At 30.9% G+C, this 16,668-nt stretch overlaps 3 protein-coding genes across 3 annotated transcripts; 1 reads left to right on the top strand and 2 right to left on the bottom strand.

Annotated features, from left to right (window-relative positions):
* Positions 1-3,070: 3,070 nt before the first annotated feature.
* On the bottom strand, positions 3,071-3,820 carry LOC126661974 (F-box protein CPR1-like). Its single transcript, XM_050355858.1, has one exon. The coding sequence runs from the start codon at positions 3,818-3,820 to the stop codon at positions 3,071-3,073; it is 750 nt and encodes a 249-aa protein (XP_050211815.1).
* A 3,237-nt stretch (positions 3,821-7,057) lies between these two features.
* Positions 7,058-8,272, bottom strand: LOC126661973 (F-box protein CPR1-like). Its single transcript, XM_050355857.1, has one exon. The coding sequence runs from the start codon at positions 8,270-8,272 to the stop codon at positions 7,058-7,060; it is 1,215 nt and encodes a 404-aa protein (XP_050211814.1).
* Positions 8,273-13,388: 5,116 nt separating this feature from the next.
* Positions 13,389-14,428, top strand: LOC126661972 (uncharacterized). The gene is made up of 3 exons (XM_050355856.1): positions 13,389-13,720; positions 13,791-13,961; positions 14,107-14,428. Exons 1-3 carry the CDS (start codon positions 13,389-13,391, stop codon positions 14,426-14,428), a joined length of 825 nt encoding a protein of 274 aa, XP_050211813.1.
* The last annotated feature ends 2,240 nt before the right edge of the window (positions 14,429-16,668 follow it).

The raw sequence follows: 16,668 nt of genomic DNA, 5'->3' as shown, positions 1-16,668 counted from the left end.
CGGATCCGGAGATCCAATTTATGACATTCCCGATTTTTAGTTTGGTTCCGGAGATTTGTCAATCCCCGGACGTGCTCACCCCTAATGTTAATGGAAGAAGTTTTCAATTAAAATTTTATTAGGTTTAAACTCTATTCATATAAAAGTTGAATAATTTTTTAATATTTCTTTTACATTAGTTTAATAATGTATTGCGGTATTTTAAGAATTAAACTGGATCATCTGGTTCAACTAGTTCGATTCTTCTTTAAAAGTAAAAGTTATTGTGATATTTGTTTGAACCGGATAAGTAGTTAAAATAAATAAAAAATGAATCAATTAAACTGTAAAACTCTTCATATTCTTTATTCATAATGTGATATTATAGATAGCTATTTTTTTAACACAATAAACAAAAGAGAATGGTGAAAATCAAATAATTATATAAATGAAAATATTGTCAGTTGACGAGTTGATTTGCTATTTTGAAAAATTCAGAAGGAATAAATTGGCATTTTATAATACGCTTAAAAATTAAAAATATTTGTGTGTCAAAATTCAATTAATTGAATAACAGATGAAGGTACATTCTGCTATAAAATGATGTTCGAATTGAAAATGCATAGCCACCTACCAACGGTTGATGGAGATCATGTTCAAAGAGCAAATCGGGAATATGATGGAAGTATACGTAGACGATGTGATAGTAAAAAGCAAGAAAGAAGAAGACCACGAGTAAATGAGATTTATTGCTATCTATAAATAAATGAGATTTTTGTGACTACATTGATTAAGGGTATATAGGGAAATTAGAAAAAAATTGTAGAAATTTATAGTAATTATTGTGTTTTCTTAAACTATGTGATAATATGAATGCGGACAATTCTATTGGGACGGAAGAAGTACTACGAAAGGAATGTCTCGAAGGCAAGAACTTTTTGCGGCAGTCAAACTACGAGTGTTTACCACACTTGGTGAGAGTGAATGCATCAGTTTGTTCAATACAATATGGACAGACCTGTTTTCCTGGTATGCTCTAGCCAGAAGATAATGTATAAGTCGAAAACTCGTTAGTTGTCCACATAAATACCGCTATCATTTGAAAAGTATGCCGCTTATGAATGTCATAGGTCCGGGTTCCAAATTCTCACAATTGGTCCAACTCTGCTATCAAACAACTGGAGGAAAATATCCATATGGGCTTTTGGATTTCAGGATTCGGGATGAATTGTCGTCAAAAACATAAATTCATCTTTCATGACATTTTCCAGGAGGCAGATTATACAGCGCCACAATTACTGGCCATGAAGAATATTGTTCCTTATATCTATTAAATGGTTGGAACCCATCAATACATAAGCACAATCTGATATTTTGGAAATTCAGTTGCGAAATCTTCATATAACCCACTAAAGTGTTTCCAAGCTGGCGAGTCACACAAATGATACATCTTAATATCATCCATCTCGTGTTCGCGTGCCATCTCATATGTTTAGTTGTATATTTTGAAGGGTACAACTTCTGTAGCCTCCGAATTATAGGAAAATAATGACAATACCCAAAACAGACTATGTAATGTACTATCTATTGGGCTACGGGAGGGCATTTTACCATAAATTTTGATTAACTACTTGTGTAATTTATGTTAAAGTATATACTCAGGGGTGATTACAGGGTGGATGCTTTCAAATTGGACTCCTCATTCATGAGAAAGAGATGATCATTAAATTTTGTTATACGTTGCCAATTCATTAAAAGATCTCAAATCGAATCGATATTGATATAACGATTTGATCCAAGGTCCTCTATTGAATTGCTCATTCAATAAGCATTCTCAATATTATACTTTGAGGAGGACACGAACCTCCACAGTCTTTAGCACGAGATTTTGCGTCTCGCGTGTCTAGCATTTCATCATCAAGACATTTTGAAAGTAAAACGTATTTCATGAATGATATCTATCTAGTGTATGTATGGAATATCTTTCTGAAATCAAACTAAAATTGGTCAGCAAAAAAAAAACAAATTTAAATTTATTCCTTCCCTAGTCTCAATAGAGTTGTCCATTTTGATAAAAAAAATTTACCCCAAAACTTTTTTCTACTTCTAAAAAGAAACGATTTTTAAATTTAATTTTCTATATTACCTCTATTTAAATTTCACTAATAAAAAAGTATTCATTGCTATCTACAAGTAAACTGAAAGTGGACCTATATTAAATAAGGGTATGCTAAGAAAAATAGAGAAAAAATTATAAAATTCATAACAATAATTGTATTTTTTAAACCGGTCCATGTTGACAACTCTATTGGATAGAGGGAATAACCAAATTGCAAAAATTAAAAATCAGTGTACTCATGAAACCAATTTTGCTTCTGTTCTCTAATATCATTTTTTTCTCAAAGAACTAAATATCAGTTCCAACATAACATGCAGGTAATTAGTGAATCTGTGCTATCAAATTTAATGACGTAACAACGTCATTTGCTACTTAAATAGAAACAGAAACTAAGAGAACATTATTTTACATTAGTACTTGATTGAACCAATGGCTAAAAAAATCAAATTCAAGAAGTGGTATCTTGTTGAAAATTAAAATAGAAACTAACCGAATATTACTCACCCAGTAAGCTTATAGCTTAAATCAAGACTAATTTGTTGCCATTCTTCTTCCTTCATGGTAATTTCTTGCAACTATTACTCGATCCGCCATTAATATTAGGAAATCCTAAGGTCGTTGCACATACGACTCCCGACTTAAACACACCATAATTGTGTTTAATAAATTTGAAGGATTCGAAAATGTCGATTCTGTTGAAAGTTTGATTCTTTAGATCATACAAAATGAGCTCTTTCCCTTGAGCATAGTCTAACAAAAAAACTTCATCACCTTCTTTTGAGTAGCATAAAGGTTTCAATCCGGAATCAAAATTAAGATATTGATGATTATGTATAGAAAGCAATTTAGTCCAAGAAACCTCAATTCCGTATTCCTTCATAATCCAAATTTCAACAAAATCCGAAAAACAATAGCTCATACTAAGGCATCCTCCGAGTTCTGATACCATATTCAACACTTTCATGTCTCCATCTATTGTATCCCACGGCAGTGGAATGGCAATGGGACCTCACGAAACGTTTCATCACGAAGATCAAATGCAAGAATGAAATTACAAAATAAAGATCTGTCATAACTAGGTCTTGCTACCCAATGCAAGACGGAACCTACAAGAACACCAGAATGCTCGTAATAGTTATGATACGTATTAGGATCCTGAATCCTTCTCAAGGAATTATTTTTGACACTATATATCAGAACTCTTAAAAAATCTTCAGAAAACTGTTTAGTGACCATAATAGCCTTATAATCATCAGAAATTGGATCATACCCGAATCCATTAAATAGAGTGAACTCTTTAGTAATCCGAAGGGGAAAAGATTTGAACTTGTTAGTCGACGGATTCCACAGAGTGATTCCTTCTTTGTTATACAAAGAAACCACACCATTACAAGATCCGAACACGCTGTCAGGATTTACAGGAATGAAATTATCAGGAGTTTCCACTAAAGGCTTGAGCTTGTGTTCGATCTTCAACAAACTGGTAATTGGTGAATTATCTATGTCTATGATGTAGATGCAGCCCTCGAGGTCCCAATCGCCGAGAACGAGTTTGCGATTCTGATTGGTTTGAGAAGGGAGATTCAGATGGGAGTTGATGAATTCCGGGCTGTCGATTAAGGAACGGAATGATTTGGACAAACACCTGAAGCGCAGGAGAGATTTGACGGGTAAAAGAGTGAATATGCTGAACAGAATGTCGAATGATATTGATTTTGACATTCTTGTTTTATGAGATCAATGGGTTGAAGAAGTAGTAGTGGGATAGGCGTTCCGTTTTCTTGAGAGATATGAGATTAGGGTTTAAGGGAAGGAAATATGTAGCCTAGCGGAGTGATAAGGAATTTTTTAGCCAAGTCTATACTAGGAAATTGTTAAACTTTTCTTATTTAAAAGGCCTAATAGTAAAATGAAGTCTCTGTATTTCAAAATAAAAAATGAAAAACTCTCTTTTTTTCTCTCTATACCACCTCTTTATTTATGTTATTTTAATTTCATACAATATAATAAATAGTCAAATTCTTTTTCATTTTTTTGATGGATTAAAATTTATAACGAAACGCAACTCAATTATCAAGAAGCGAAGATAAATTGAAGATCTTTCAATAACAACATGAATTCGTCTATGAGCTATACTTGTTTTATTTAGGGATTATAAAGAAGAAAAAATGGATTTCGAACTTTTACAAATTCTAAAATTTGTATAAAATAGACTCTATTTTTTTAATCTACTTAAATAAGTAATATTTTATAAATATACTCTATTTATATAATAGATTCCATTTATTTTTTACAGTTTGTCTTTTTTATGAATGTTTTATTTTGTCATTTCTTTATGAAAAGTTAGTTGTGCTTTCTCTGTGAAAGGTTTGCTGCCTTTTTTTAAAAGAAGTTATCAAGTGTTGATTGAATCGGATGCTGTGAGTTTGCGGGTGATTGGAGAAGGTTGAACGAAAAGTGATTGAAGATTGCACTTAATTCGCAAAAATAGTTAGTAATTTGTTTTTATTCTTGTAAGTAAGATCTGCAAATCAAGCAGCTTGTTGTCTATTCCATGTCAGGTAATCGGGTTTAGTTTTCAAATTATTCCGAATTTCTTACTAATGTAACTATTTCATATTCAATTTAATGAGATCCGATAAATTCAAAAAAAAGGCCTAATAGTAAATAGTAAAGTAAATAAATTTTTACGGATTTTTATAATTTTATCTAAACAAATTAATTACAATTCGTTACAATTTTAATAAAAAATTTCCGATCAATTTATGTGTTCCAATTTTTAGTTGAATTATTAAATTAACTCTGTAATTAGCAAAACTCATTTTTTCATAATTTCAAAATTTAACTTCCAATATTAAAAAAATAAAAATTAATGTTAAAGTATAATTATAAATTAAAAAACATTTTTGATGATTAAAGTAACAAAACGTATTTAAAGCTAAAAAAACCTGGAAAATGCAAATAAAACTACTCCCTCCATCCCACAAAGATAGGCTGTTTGGACAAATATGAGAATTAAAAAAAATAGTTAGGTTAGTTAAAATTAGTTCATTTATGTACTTTTTTATTTTTAATCTTTAATAAATTTTCTAAAAAATAAATAATATATTGATGACTAATTTTTGTGTTAGTGTACTTTGCATTCGTATCAAAAATTGACATTTATTCCATATTAGAACATGAAGTAATTATAACATGAAGGATTATTTTAAGTACATATTAAAATATAAGATATTGATTGGATTTATCCTAAATGGAAAAGAGGCCGATTTAATATTTTAGGGTGGAATTAAAAGCGAAAAGTGTGGATTTGGATATTATCAGCGATTTTATAACGTGAGGGTGCAAACGGAAAGGAGTTAAAAGGTGGAGGTTTTTTCAGACTATTAGCAAAACAAAAAATTTAAGTTATATCTATCTATACTATATATAAAAGCACGGATGGGGGGGACATGCAAATTTACTAAACAATCCTTTTCAGTTTATTACTAAATAAAGGTTTTATAGTCATTAGCTAATTAGTTATTTAATTAATCAATATTATAATTAAAATCCTAATTAGAATAGGTAGCTAAATTATCTCCAATTTAGTTTTTAGTATGTAAAAAATAACTAAATTGTCTCCAAATTAGTAGGAATACCTATCTTTATAAAATTAAAATACTGTATTTGGTCAATATAATATTATTTAAATTTCTATCTTATTATTTTTAAAGATATTATTAATAAAATTAAGTTAATTATTTAATTATGGTTATTATAAAACCAAAAGAAAAATAAATTCAGTATGAAAAAAATTTAATAACCGAATATATTATATTATTTTTACGAAATTTTTTAACTAATTTAATATTAATTATAAATAAAAAATTGATATAATTATAACAAATTTATTAATAGTTTATTGACGAGTTACGTTACGAGCCACTGCATAGCACGTAATGCGAAACTAGTCTTATTAAAATACATATAACTTAGAATTTTTCTCTATAAGCAATTCAAATGCCACTCGTGGACATCAAGCATTCTATCAAAGTTCCTTCACTGATTTTGCTTCTTCTAACTTTACCATAAGAGAAATTTAAGCTCACCTCTGATAGAACTATTTCCTAAAGGAGAACTGAATCTTTAACCTTAGTCTCTCATTTGTAAAAGCTTACATTGCGAATTTGTGAATATTCCGACCCGCTTCGAATGTCTCATCGGTCGGCCTCTTCCCCGTAAACATATCCAACAACAAAATTCCGTAACTGTAAACATGGTCACCATATGTTGATACCGCAGTTTCTACTTCATGTTCTGTGACTGATTCTCACAACATCAAAAATGGTTAAAATAAAAAAAATTACTATTAATTAACATTGATATTCATCTTAGTGATAGTAATTATTTCTTTAAATTCTACAAATAACGTTAACCTTAAAAGAGAAAAATATATGCATTACAAGACATTGATACAAGGGTGGCGCTATTTTCATAGCATAAATTACTAAGGCCAAAGCAAAAAATATTATTTTAACCAAATTATCTTTTTTCCAATTTGAATGTACTTCTTTCTTTTTATTCTATTTATTTTTAAAAAAATACTTCAAATAACATAATTAGAAAGAAAATTCTCCAAAGTCCAAACAATTGAACAAAATATTTTGAGTTATTATGAAAGATTCACTTACCAAAAACACGGAGAAAATATACATAATTATGGACTAAATTAGCAAATATTACATTGATATAGTGATACGTACTTATCTAATTAAACAATAAACAATTATTTAAAATTTAAATAAGAGATTTTTCATAAAAACCAGCTTATGAAACAGCTCAAAAAAATCATAGAAATACTAATTAAACCTATAAAAAAAACTAGATAGCTAGAAATTAAAAAAAAAAAGCAAATGACTCTCACCTAATATGCAAATGTTGAAGATAGCTTGAAACCAGAAAAGCTTATAGCTTGAATCAAAATTTCTTGCTATTTTTCTTCCTTCTTGGCAAATTCTTGCAACTATTGTTCGATCCGCCATTAACATTAGGAAATTCTAAGGTCGTTGCGCATACGACTCCAGACTTAAACACACCATACTTCATTTTATTGTATTTGGAGGATTTAAAAATGTTGATTCTATTGAAAGTTTGATTCTTTAGATCATACAAAATGAGCTCTTTTCCTTTATCATAGTCCAACAAAACTTTATCACCTTCTTTTGAGTAGCATAAAGGTTTCAATCCAGAATTAAAATTAAGATTTTGACGACTATGTAAAGAAAGCAATTTAGTCCAAGAATCTTGAATTCCATATTCCTTCATAATCCAAATTTCCACATAACCCCGAAAACAATAGCTCATACTAAGGCATCCTCCGATTTTTGATACCATATTCAACACTTTATCATCTCCATCTCTTGTATCCCGTGGAAGCGGCAAGGGCAATGGGACCTCATGAAACTTTTCATCGCGAAGATCAAACGCAAGAATGAAATTATAATATAAAGATCCGTCATTACTAGATTCGTCGTAACGAGGTCTTGCCACCCAATGCAAGAAGGAACCAACAAGAACACCAGAATACTCGTAATAGTCGCGATACGAATTAGGTTCAGGACTGTGAAGATCCTGAATCCTTCTTAACGAATTATTTTTCACACTATATATCATAACTCTTAAAAAATCTTCAGAAAATAGTTTAGTGACCATGACCACCTTATAATCATCAGAAACTGAATCATACCCGAATCCATTATACAGGATATCGACGATCCAGAGAGGAAAAGATTTGAACCTGTTAGTCGAGGGATTCAACAGAGTGATTCCTTCTTTGTTATACATGGCAACGACACCATTACAAGATCCGAACACGCCGTCAGGATTTACAGGAATGAAATTGTCAGGAGTTTTTACTGAAGGCTTGAACCTGCGTTCGATTTTGACGGGACTGGTAATTGGTGAATTATCTATGTCTATGATGTAGATGTAGCCCTCGAGGTGGCAATCGCCGAGAACGAGTTTGCGATTCTGATCGGTTTGAGAGGGGAGATTCAGATGGGAGTTGATGAATTCCGGGCTGTCGATTAAAAAAAAGAATGATTTGGACAAACACCTGAAGCGCAGGAGAGATTTGACGGGTAAAAAAGTGAATATGCTGAACAGAATGTCCATTGATATTGGTTTTGACATTGTTATACAATTGTGTATGTGAAAAGTGTTTCGTTTTCCTTTTGAGATATGAGAGATTAGGGTTTTGACTTTGAGAACTCAGTGGGAAATTTGTAGCTTATTCCATACTAGGAAATTCTTAAACGTTTCTTTTTAAAAATTGATAAAATAAAAATTTAATCACCCAAAATATCCCGTCCTTTCGATTTTTTTTGTTTATAGCCTTCACTTTCAAGATCTTTAATTTTGGCTAATTTTTCAATTTTCACTTTTAATTGTAGCTATCTGTCCAAATTGGAATCAGCAAAAAACTCAAATAAATTATTTATCTTATTTCATATTGTTTCAATTTACATTTTTCATTATAACGAATTTTAAAAATAAAGAAATATGAGAAATTTATTTGAATTTCTTTTTCACTCCAATTTAAACAACTGACTACAATTAAAAATTAAAAAATAGGCTAAATTAAAAATTTTAAAAAATGAGGTCATAAACGAAAAAAAGTGTGATACTTTTGGATGATTGGACCTAAAATAAAGCTATACATTATATACTAACCCCTTATGTATGCAGCCGCATACATGCATCATGCACTGAATCGTTTTGCAACAATTCTATTAACTGCTCCATTGGGTACACAGCCGATATCCAGAATGTCAAGCCACCAACCCGAGGAACCAGAAAATGGTTCTACCAAGTCTCCCACGACTATAGTATCAGCGATCCAAGCAGCCGAAGGATTAGAAAAAGATTCTATCAAGTCTTCCATGACTTTAACATCGGCAATTCAAATAGTTGATGAATCCGCAAAATGTTATACCAAGTCTTCCATAACTTTAACATCGGCGATCTAGACAGCTGACGAATTAGAAAACGTTCTACCCAGTCTTTTATGACTCCAGTATCTACAATTCAGACAGTCGATAAATTAAAAAAGGGTTTCTAGTCTACTAAATTTTTTATGACTCAGTTAGTGACGGACACACTTGAGAGACAAGGAGGTCACTAGACCCCTCTGAAATTTAAAGAAGAAATATGTATATATATGGAGAGCTGGAGAGCTATTCTAATGATTAGCCAAAGAAAAAATAAATATCCAGTAATTGGTTAGATAGATAGGTTTGTCTATATAAGTTTCTCAATTACATACAAAAGGAACTATTTCAATTTTAAATAAATTTTTATCTAGTTATTTTTCATAATAAAAGAAAATATTCTAATTCAGAACTTTATATTCCTAAAAAAACCATTAGCAAATATGAATTTATTTTCTATAATTTTTTAAATAAGGTTACAGTACTCAAAAAATTAATTTTATATTTTATAAATTTTACATATATGTATAAAACAATCATATTAATTATGTTCCAATTGAAATTGTTTCACAATAACATATTATAAAGATATCTAAATTTAACAAACAATAACATATTATAAAGATATCTAAATTTAACAAGCAATTCATACGATTTAATTGATAATGTATGTAAAGATTTTTTGTTAAAAGGTATGTGTCACTGTGTTAATATAAATTTCTTCAAAAGATAAATATGGTTCGAAAATATAAATTTATTAAATTTTTGTTTAATGAATATTATAATTGATTATAATATAGCATCATAATAAATACAATATCATGATATATTGATATTGATTTATTAATTTTTTATAAATAAAAAAGTATTAATTTATATATTCTCTTTATACATTATATATATATTTAATTTAAACCCTCCTGAAAAAAGAGTCTGTATCAATCACTGTTTATTAGAATATGCACTAAGTTGAGTAATAATTAAAGGCCTAATGTCTCAAAAAAACCCGACATTTTAGCCCCTTCTCAATCTTACCCTACAGTTGAAAACTAGTCAATTTTACCCTGTTTCGCATATTTGTGTTTCAATTATACCCTGAAATATTAAATTGATATTTTTTTTGTTTGGAAAAAATTAAAAGACGTTCTCCTTGTCTAACATATATTAATTGTATATGTTGAAAATTTATTTAGATTTAGGGGCCGTTTGGTTCGCCATAAAAAGAGGGGAATGAGAATGGATATGAGAATGATTCTCATTGTTTGTGTTTGTTTATCAAATTGTACTAGGGAATGGAAATGTGATTACCCCCTCAATGGGATCATCTATTCCCCCCTTACCCCATGGGAATGGACTTTTGGGAATGGGAATCAAAATTTTATAAAATATTTTAATAATAAATAATAAATATATAATTATTAAAAAAACTATTTTAAATATTTATTTTAAAAAATATACTTAAAATAATAAAAAAAACTTTTTAAATATTTTTTTAAAATTATTTTTTAACATTTTTTAAAAATAATTTTTTATTTTAAAATAATTTTTTAATTTTTTTAATTTTTTCGAATTTTATTTTTAAATTTTTTAAATTTTTTTAAATTTATTTAGTTTTTTTTATTTTTAAAATAATTTTATTTTTTTATATAAAAAAAATATTTTTAATAAATAATAAATAATTTTTTTTATTAAATTTTATCCATTCCCATTCCTACACTAATTTTGAAACAAACAAAAAATGAAAACAATCATTCATATTCCTTCTCATTCCGATTCCCATTCCGATTCCCATTTCCAACCTTGAACCAAACGGCCCCTTAGTTAAATTAATTAAAAATTTAAATTAGTTTTAATTTGATTATGGGTTTTACTTAGTTTTTAAAAATAAAAGATTTATTTGTACTTTTTTAAATAGAAATAAATTTAATTTTATCTTTAAACTGAGTTAATTAAATGGTTTTATCATATAAATAAAAAAATTGTGAAAAAATAAAAAATTAAGGTACAATTGAAACGAGAAAATACAAAATAGAGTAAATTGACCAATTTTCAATGTCATGGTAGAGTTGAAAAGGGATTAAAAGGTCGGGATTTTTTGAGATATTAAGCCTAAATTAAAATGTTAAATTCATGAAAGCGAATGTTCACGAAACAGTTTTCTTTCCAAGAAGCATGATACCGGAGTGGCTTGCATGGTCCGGAAGATCAAGGTAAAATCGTGAAAGCTAGAATTGCAGCTATCCATGGCCTCATATCCCCCTTGAAATGCTTAATTAATGTCAATTCAGGAAGCCCTAAGCTGGTCGAAGGGAGCTTCTAACGTCTCTATTGAGGCGGACTTGCTCGGGGTCATTGCAGACCTAAGGCCGCCGCTAAAACAGGCATTGATCCTCTTGTCAGTATGGTTGTATCTTTTCGTGTTAGCAATTGTATAATTCGTCGTTTTTGTTTGTAAGACGATCTGCAAACTATATTGTCCATTCTCTACCTCAAACAGGTCGTTCTATGTCAAGTTTCTAAGAATTGTGTAGTAATTTTTCTGCTTTTCATATAAGTATAATTGTCAGCGATTTAAGTTAATGATTTAGCCATCCGATCACTTCATTTGTTAAATTACAAAAAAAATTGTTAAATAAATAATTAGAATATATCAATGAATTAGATTACTAACATTATTTCGATGATGTAATTTATATAGGATATATCCATATTTCTAAAAATATATGCAAAAAATTAGTTCTTATTGGGGCATTAGATCATCTAGATGTACCATATAACTCAAGAAAAAACTTCATATTGCAAAGTGCAACCAATAGGAATAAAACATTCTATTGACTTCTAAATTCCAATATCGGTCAAAATATGTAAATATTTTCTAAATTTTTCACCATATCAATCTTACATCTTTTACAACAGAACACACATTGGGAAGTATTAATCAAACCTTTGGTTGAAATAGTCAAATGCGATTTGCTAAATCAATAAAAAATTGTTCACACAATTTTGATATGTTCAGTTAATATTATAATACCTTATCCTAAAAGCTATATCCAATAAAATTAATTTTGATAGAAAAACATTTTTTTTGCAGATTGCGTCTATGAGCTCTCTAACAGAAGAAAAGAGAAATTTTGAAATTATTATTTAAAAATTCATAAATTACTTAATAAATATATGTGATGCGGACGTGTCAAAGACTTGATCTTGATTTAGTTGTTACTGATTTTTCGTTATGAGCCATTTCATATTATTTTATAAGCTTAACGGCAAAAAAAAAAAAACCCAAACCTTTACAATATATTGGATTTAAACCAAACTTTTTAATTTTTACAATAATAGCCAAATTATTTCTTTTAAGTGCAATAATAGTCACAAATTGTATTTTTTATGTGAAATTTTTTCAGTTTTTTGCCATTTCTTGTAACTTTTAGTATATTATTATACATCAAAAAAATAATATTCGCCTAATATTTTAATTAAAAACAATAAATTTGGCTACCAATTTAGCTATTATTGCAACAAAAAAAATGCAATTTGGCTATTATTGTAAAAATTTAAAAATTTGGTTTAAATTACAATAAGTCGTAAAGGTTTGAGTTTTTTTTTATCATTAAGCCTATTTTATATCTGCGAGAGTATTCAAAAAGTGCAAATTGTGTCAAGTTAGACATAAAAAAAATATTTGAAAAATCTACTTCAACAAAAATATGTTTGATTGTCTATAGAGAAGACAAGATGAAAATCCAAATTATTGAAACTATGGATCAAATAATTCACTGCAGAATTGATATTAATGGTAGTAGTGCCCTTTGGAGCTTGATTTATGGAGCTAGAGAAATCAACAACAGGATTAGAATTTGGGAGAAGCTTAAGGTGCTTTCCAGGAATATTGATGAGCCCTGGTTCATTCAAGGGGACTTTAATGCCAATATGAAGTATGAGGATAGAATTGGTTGCAGTATAATAGATGATGAGCATGCTGAGGAAATGGTGAACACTATGTCTGCTGTAGGGTTAACTGAGAGTAGAAGTATAGGTTGCCAATATACTTGGAACAATAACCAGCTTGATAATAGTAGAATTTGGAGCAGATTAGACAGAGTTTGTGCTAATGGTAGCTTCAATGACACTTTTCCAGAACTCCTTCTTTGAAGCTCTGCCTTGTGGGATTTCTGACCATAGTCCCATAGTGATGCATCTTCAGAATGTTGTTAGTAACAGAAAGAAGCCTTTCAGGTTTTTTAACCTTTGGACTAATCACCCTGGCTTCAGAGAGATAATTGAGGAAGAATGACAAAAAAAATTACACTAATTTTACCATGTATCAGATTGTAAGGAAGCTGCAAGCTATAAAATTCAGACTCAGAGAGTTGAATAAGAACAATTTTTCTGATATTTCCCTAAGAGTTAAGAAGCAGAGAGATAGACTGGATATCCTGCAAAGAGATCTCCAGTTTGACCCTCTAAATCAGTACCTTATCAGTGAGGAGAAGGCCATGACTATTCACATGAGATTCCTTCTCCACTGTGAAGAAAGTTTCTTTAAGCAGAAGTCTAAAATTGACTGGCTGAAGTTGGGAGATGCCAACACTAGATACTTCCACAACTCTGTGAAGCAAAGGACAGCCATTAATAGTATTCATGTTCTGAGGCTAGACAATGGAGACCTCTTGAGCTCAGAAAAGAATATCCATGATGAAATGACAAGATACTTTTCTCAGTTATTTTAATAACTCTGAGGATCAGAGGAAGCATATCAACTATGACACCTTCAAGCAAGGAAATAACATTACAGTTGAGGAAGGGGAGAGTCTGATGAAGAATGTTACTGAGACTGAGGTGAAAGAGGTTGTGTTCTCAATAGGGTCTGACAAAGCAGCAGGGCCAGATGGGTTCAACAGTTATTTTTACAAAAACACTTGGGACATTATAAAAAATGACATCACTAAAGCTACCCAGGAGGCTTTTTCCACTGGTAAAATTCTCAAACAAACTAATGCAACTTTTATTAAATGTTGATAATCTTGCTGATTTTAGACCTATAGCTTGTTGTAATGTGTTGTATAAAATTGTTACTAAGGTCATCACTAAAAGACTTAGTCCCATTCTGATGAACATTGTGTCTAGTAAATATTCAACCTTTATCCCTAGAAGGTTTATTGCCCACAACATCATGCTGGCTCGTGAGCTAGTTACGAACTATCATAGGAATACTGGCTCTCCTAGGTGTCTCTTAAAAATTGACCTTAAAAAAGCTTATGATTCCATCTCTTGGGATTTCATTGAGGAGATGCTCATTGGTCTCAAATTCCCTTCTAAATTCATTTTCTCTTATTATGGATTGTGTGAGAACTCCTAGTTTTTTTATCACTTGGAATGGCTCTGAGGGGGATAAATCTTATTCAAAAAAAGGGCTTAGGCAAGGGGACCCTATGTCTCCCCTGCTTTTTGTTATGTGTATGGATTATCTTTCAAGAGAGTTTTCTATGGTGAGTTCTGATTTTAAATTCCATTATGGCTGTAAAGTGCTCAAATTAAACCATCTGATCTTTGCTGATGATTTATTGCTTTTTTGTTTTGGAATAAAGCTTATGTGTCTTTTCTTATGAGCAAGCTTGAAATTATGAAAAACACGTCTGCTCTCCAAGTTAACCTCAATAAGAGTCAGATTTTCTTCTGCAATATGGAGAATGGTGAGAAGAGCATCATTTTGAATTATATGGGTTTTCAAGAAGGATCTTTGCCTCTTAGGTATCTAGGAATTCGTCTGATTTCTACTAGACTGTCTAAAAATGATTGCAAAGACATTATAAGTAAGATCACTAATAGAATTAATAGCTGGACTAGTAATTTGTTGTCTTATGCTGGGAGAATTCAGCTTATCAACTCTGTTTTAATGAGCATGCACATTTTTTGGGCATCGATCCTTATTTTACTTAAAAGTGTAATTAAGGAAATCTAGAGGATATGTGCTAGATACTTGTGGTATGGGAAGGATGAAGGGAGATATAATGCTATGGTCTCTTGGAGGGAGATTTGTAATTTTAAAAAGGATGGAGGTCTTGGGGTTAAAGACATTAGCTCCTGGAACAAAGCAGTTGTGATCAAACATATTTGGCATATCTTCAATAACATTAACTCTCTCTGGGTTTAGTGGGTGAAAAGTAACAAGATTAAAAACAATAGTCTGTGGGGGATCAAGAGTAATGATAGCTCTAGATGGATCTGGAATGGCATCCTCAATAATAGAAGTGAAACCAAGAGAGTGATTGACTACAGACTGGGTGATGGAGTCAAAACTAAATTCTGGACTGACCTTTGGATTCATGGGTATACTGCTCTTGATAAGTTTCCCAGAGTGAAGATGAGAGATGCAGACATCCCAAAAAAACACCTCAATTGCTGATCTCTGGAAAAATGGGGATTGGAGTCTCCCTGACCCTATAGATGATGCTACTGAGGAGACTTGTAAGTATGTTAAAGATAATTTTGAGGTAAGAAATGGGCAGGAGGACATGGTGCATTGGACTGTGGTGCACAATGGCAAATTCTAAATTGACAAAACTTGGAGAGCTCTGAGAAATCACAATGACAGATTAGCCTGGTGCAATATAGTTTGGGGAAAGAATGCAATTCCTAGACACAGTTTCATTTTGTGGTTAGCTATTAAGAGGAGACTTAAAACTAAGAACAAACTCAAAAGGTGGGGTACCACGCCTGATGATGTTTGTGTGATGTGCAACAACAGTTAGGAGAATATTGATCACTACTTCTTTGAGTGCAATTCTTCCAGAGAAGTATGGAATAAAGTTATGAGGATTTGCATAATTCCTCTCAATGTGGGGTCTTGGAGAAGAATGGTTAGTTGGCATTGTAGAAAAGCCAAAGGGAAAAGTAGTCTTGCTAACTTCAGGAGAGTTGCCCTGGCTGCTGTCATTTACTTCATTTGGAATGCTAGAAACAAGCAAATATTCAAGATGGAGAATACTAGTCCAGACATGGTGATCAAAAGAATCAGGAGTATTTTAATGGACAAATTCAGCAGGTACAGCACTAGTAGTACTCTTGAAGAAGTGATGAGGGAAACTCAACGTTTATGAGTGGCTATTTCTTTTATGGTTCTTTGCTGCAGAGTCCTGAGGCTTTTGTAACATGATTTTCTGCAGCAGCTTTGTTGGTCTTAATGTTGTCTATGGTGTCTACTTGTTCTGCTTTCTTTGTCTGAGGATTTTGTAACAGGCTTTAGAGAGTAGTTAAGAGTTGCTGTTTCTTGTTTATTTTGTCATGTGACTGTGTTCCAGGAAGTTGTTTTGATTCTTGTTTTGTTGCTCGTCCCCTGAGGCTTTTGTAACAGGGGTGAGGCAGTTTCTTGGAACACATGATGTAAGCAGTGTCTTAATAGTGCATCTCATAATTAACAAATAATGTAACCAGTGTCTTAATAATCGGACTGGCTGGTCGAAGTGATTAAACCGGAAACCAGCCAGTGGTCCGATCTACAACGGTAAAAACTGAATCTTTTGGTTGAGCCGGGTTGGACCAGATTAAAACGATAAAATCGGTTGAACCGATAAAAAAATCGGTTGAACTGGTAAAAAA

The sequence above is a fragment of the Mercurialis annua genome, linkage group LG8 (genome assembly GCF_937616625.2).
Source record: "Mercurialis annua linkage group LG8, ddMerAnnu1.2, whole genome shotgun sequence".
Lineage (NCBI taxonomy): Eukaryota > Viridiplantae > Streptophyta > Magnoliopsida > Malpighiales > Euphorbiaceae > Mercurialis > Mercurialis annua.
Note: the sequence above shows the minus strand (reverse complement) of the source record. Positions and strands in the feature narration are given on the sequence as shown.

Coding starts and splice junctions, on each gene's coding strand:
- LOC126661974 (XM_050355858.1), bottom strand. CDS start 3,820: ATGTCAAAATCAATATCATTCGACATTCTGTTCAGCATATTCACTCTT.
- LOC126661973 (XM_050355857.1), bottom strand. CDS start 8,272: ATGTCAAAACCAATATCAATGGACATTCTGTTCAGCATATTCACTTTT.
- LOC126661972 (XM_050355856.1), top strand. CDS start 13,389: ATGTATCAGATTGTAAGGAAGCTGCAAGCTATAAAATTCAGACTCAGA. Junction 13,721..13,790: donor AATAGTATTCATGTTCTGAG/GCTAGACAATGG, acceptor TACTTTTCTCAG/TTATTTTAATAACTCTGAGG. Junction 13,962..14,106: donor AAAGCAGCAGGGCCAGATGG/GTTCAACAGTTA, acceptor TGCTGATTTTAG/ACCTATAGCTTGTTGTAATG.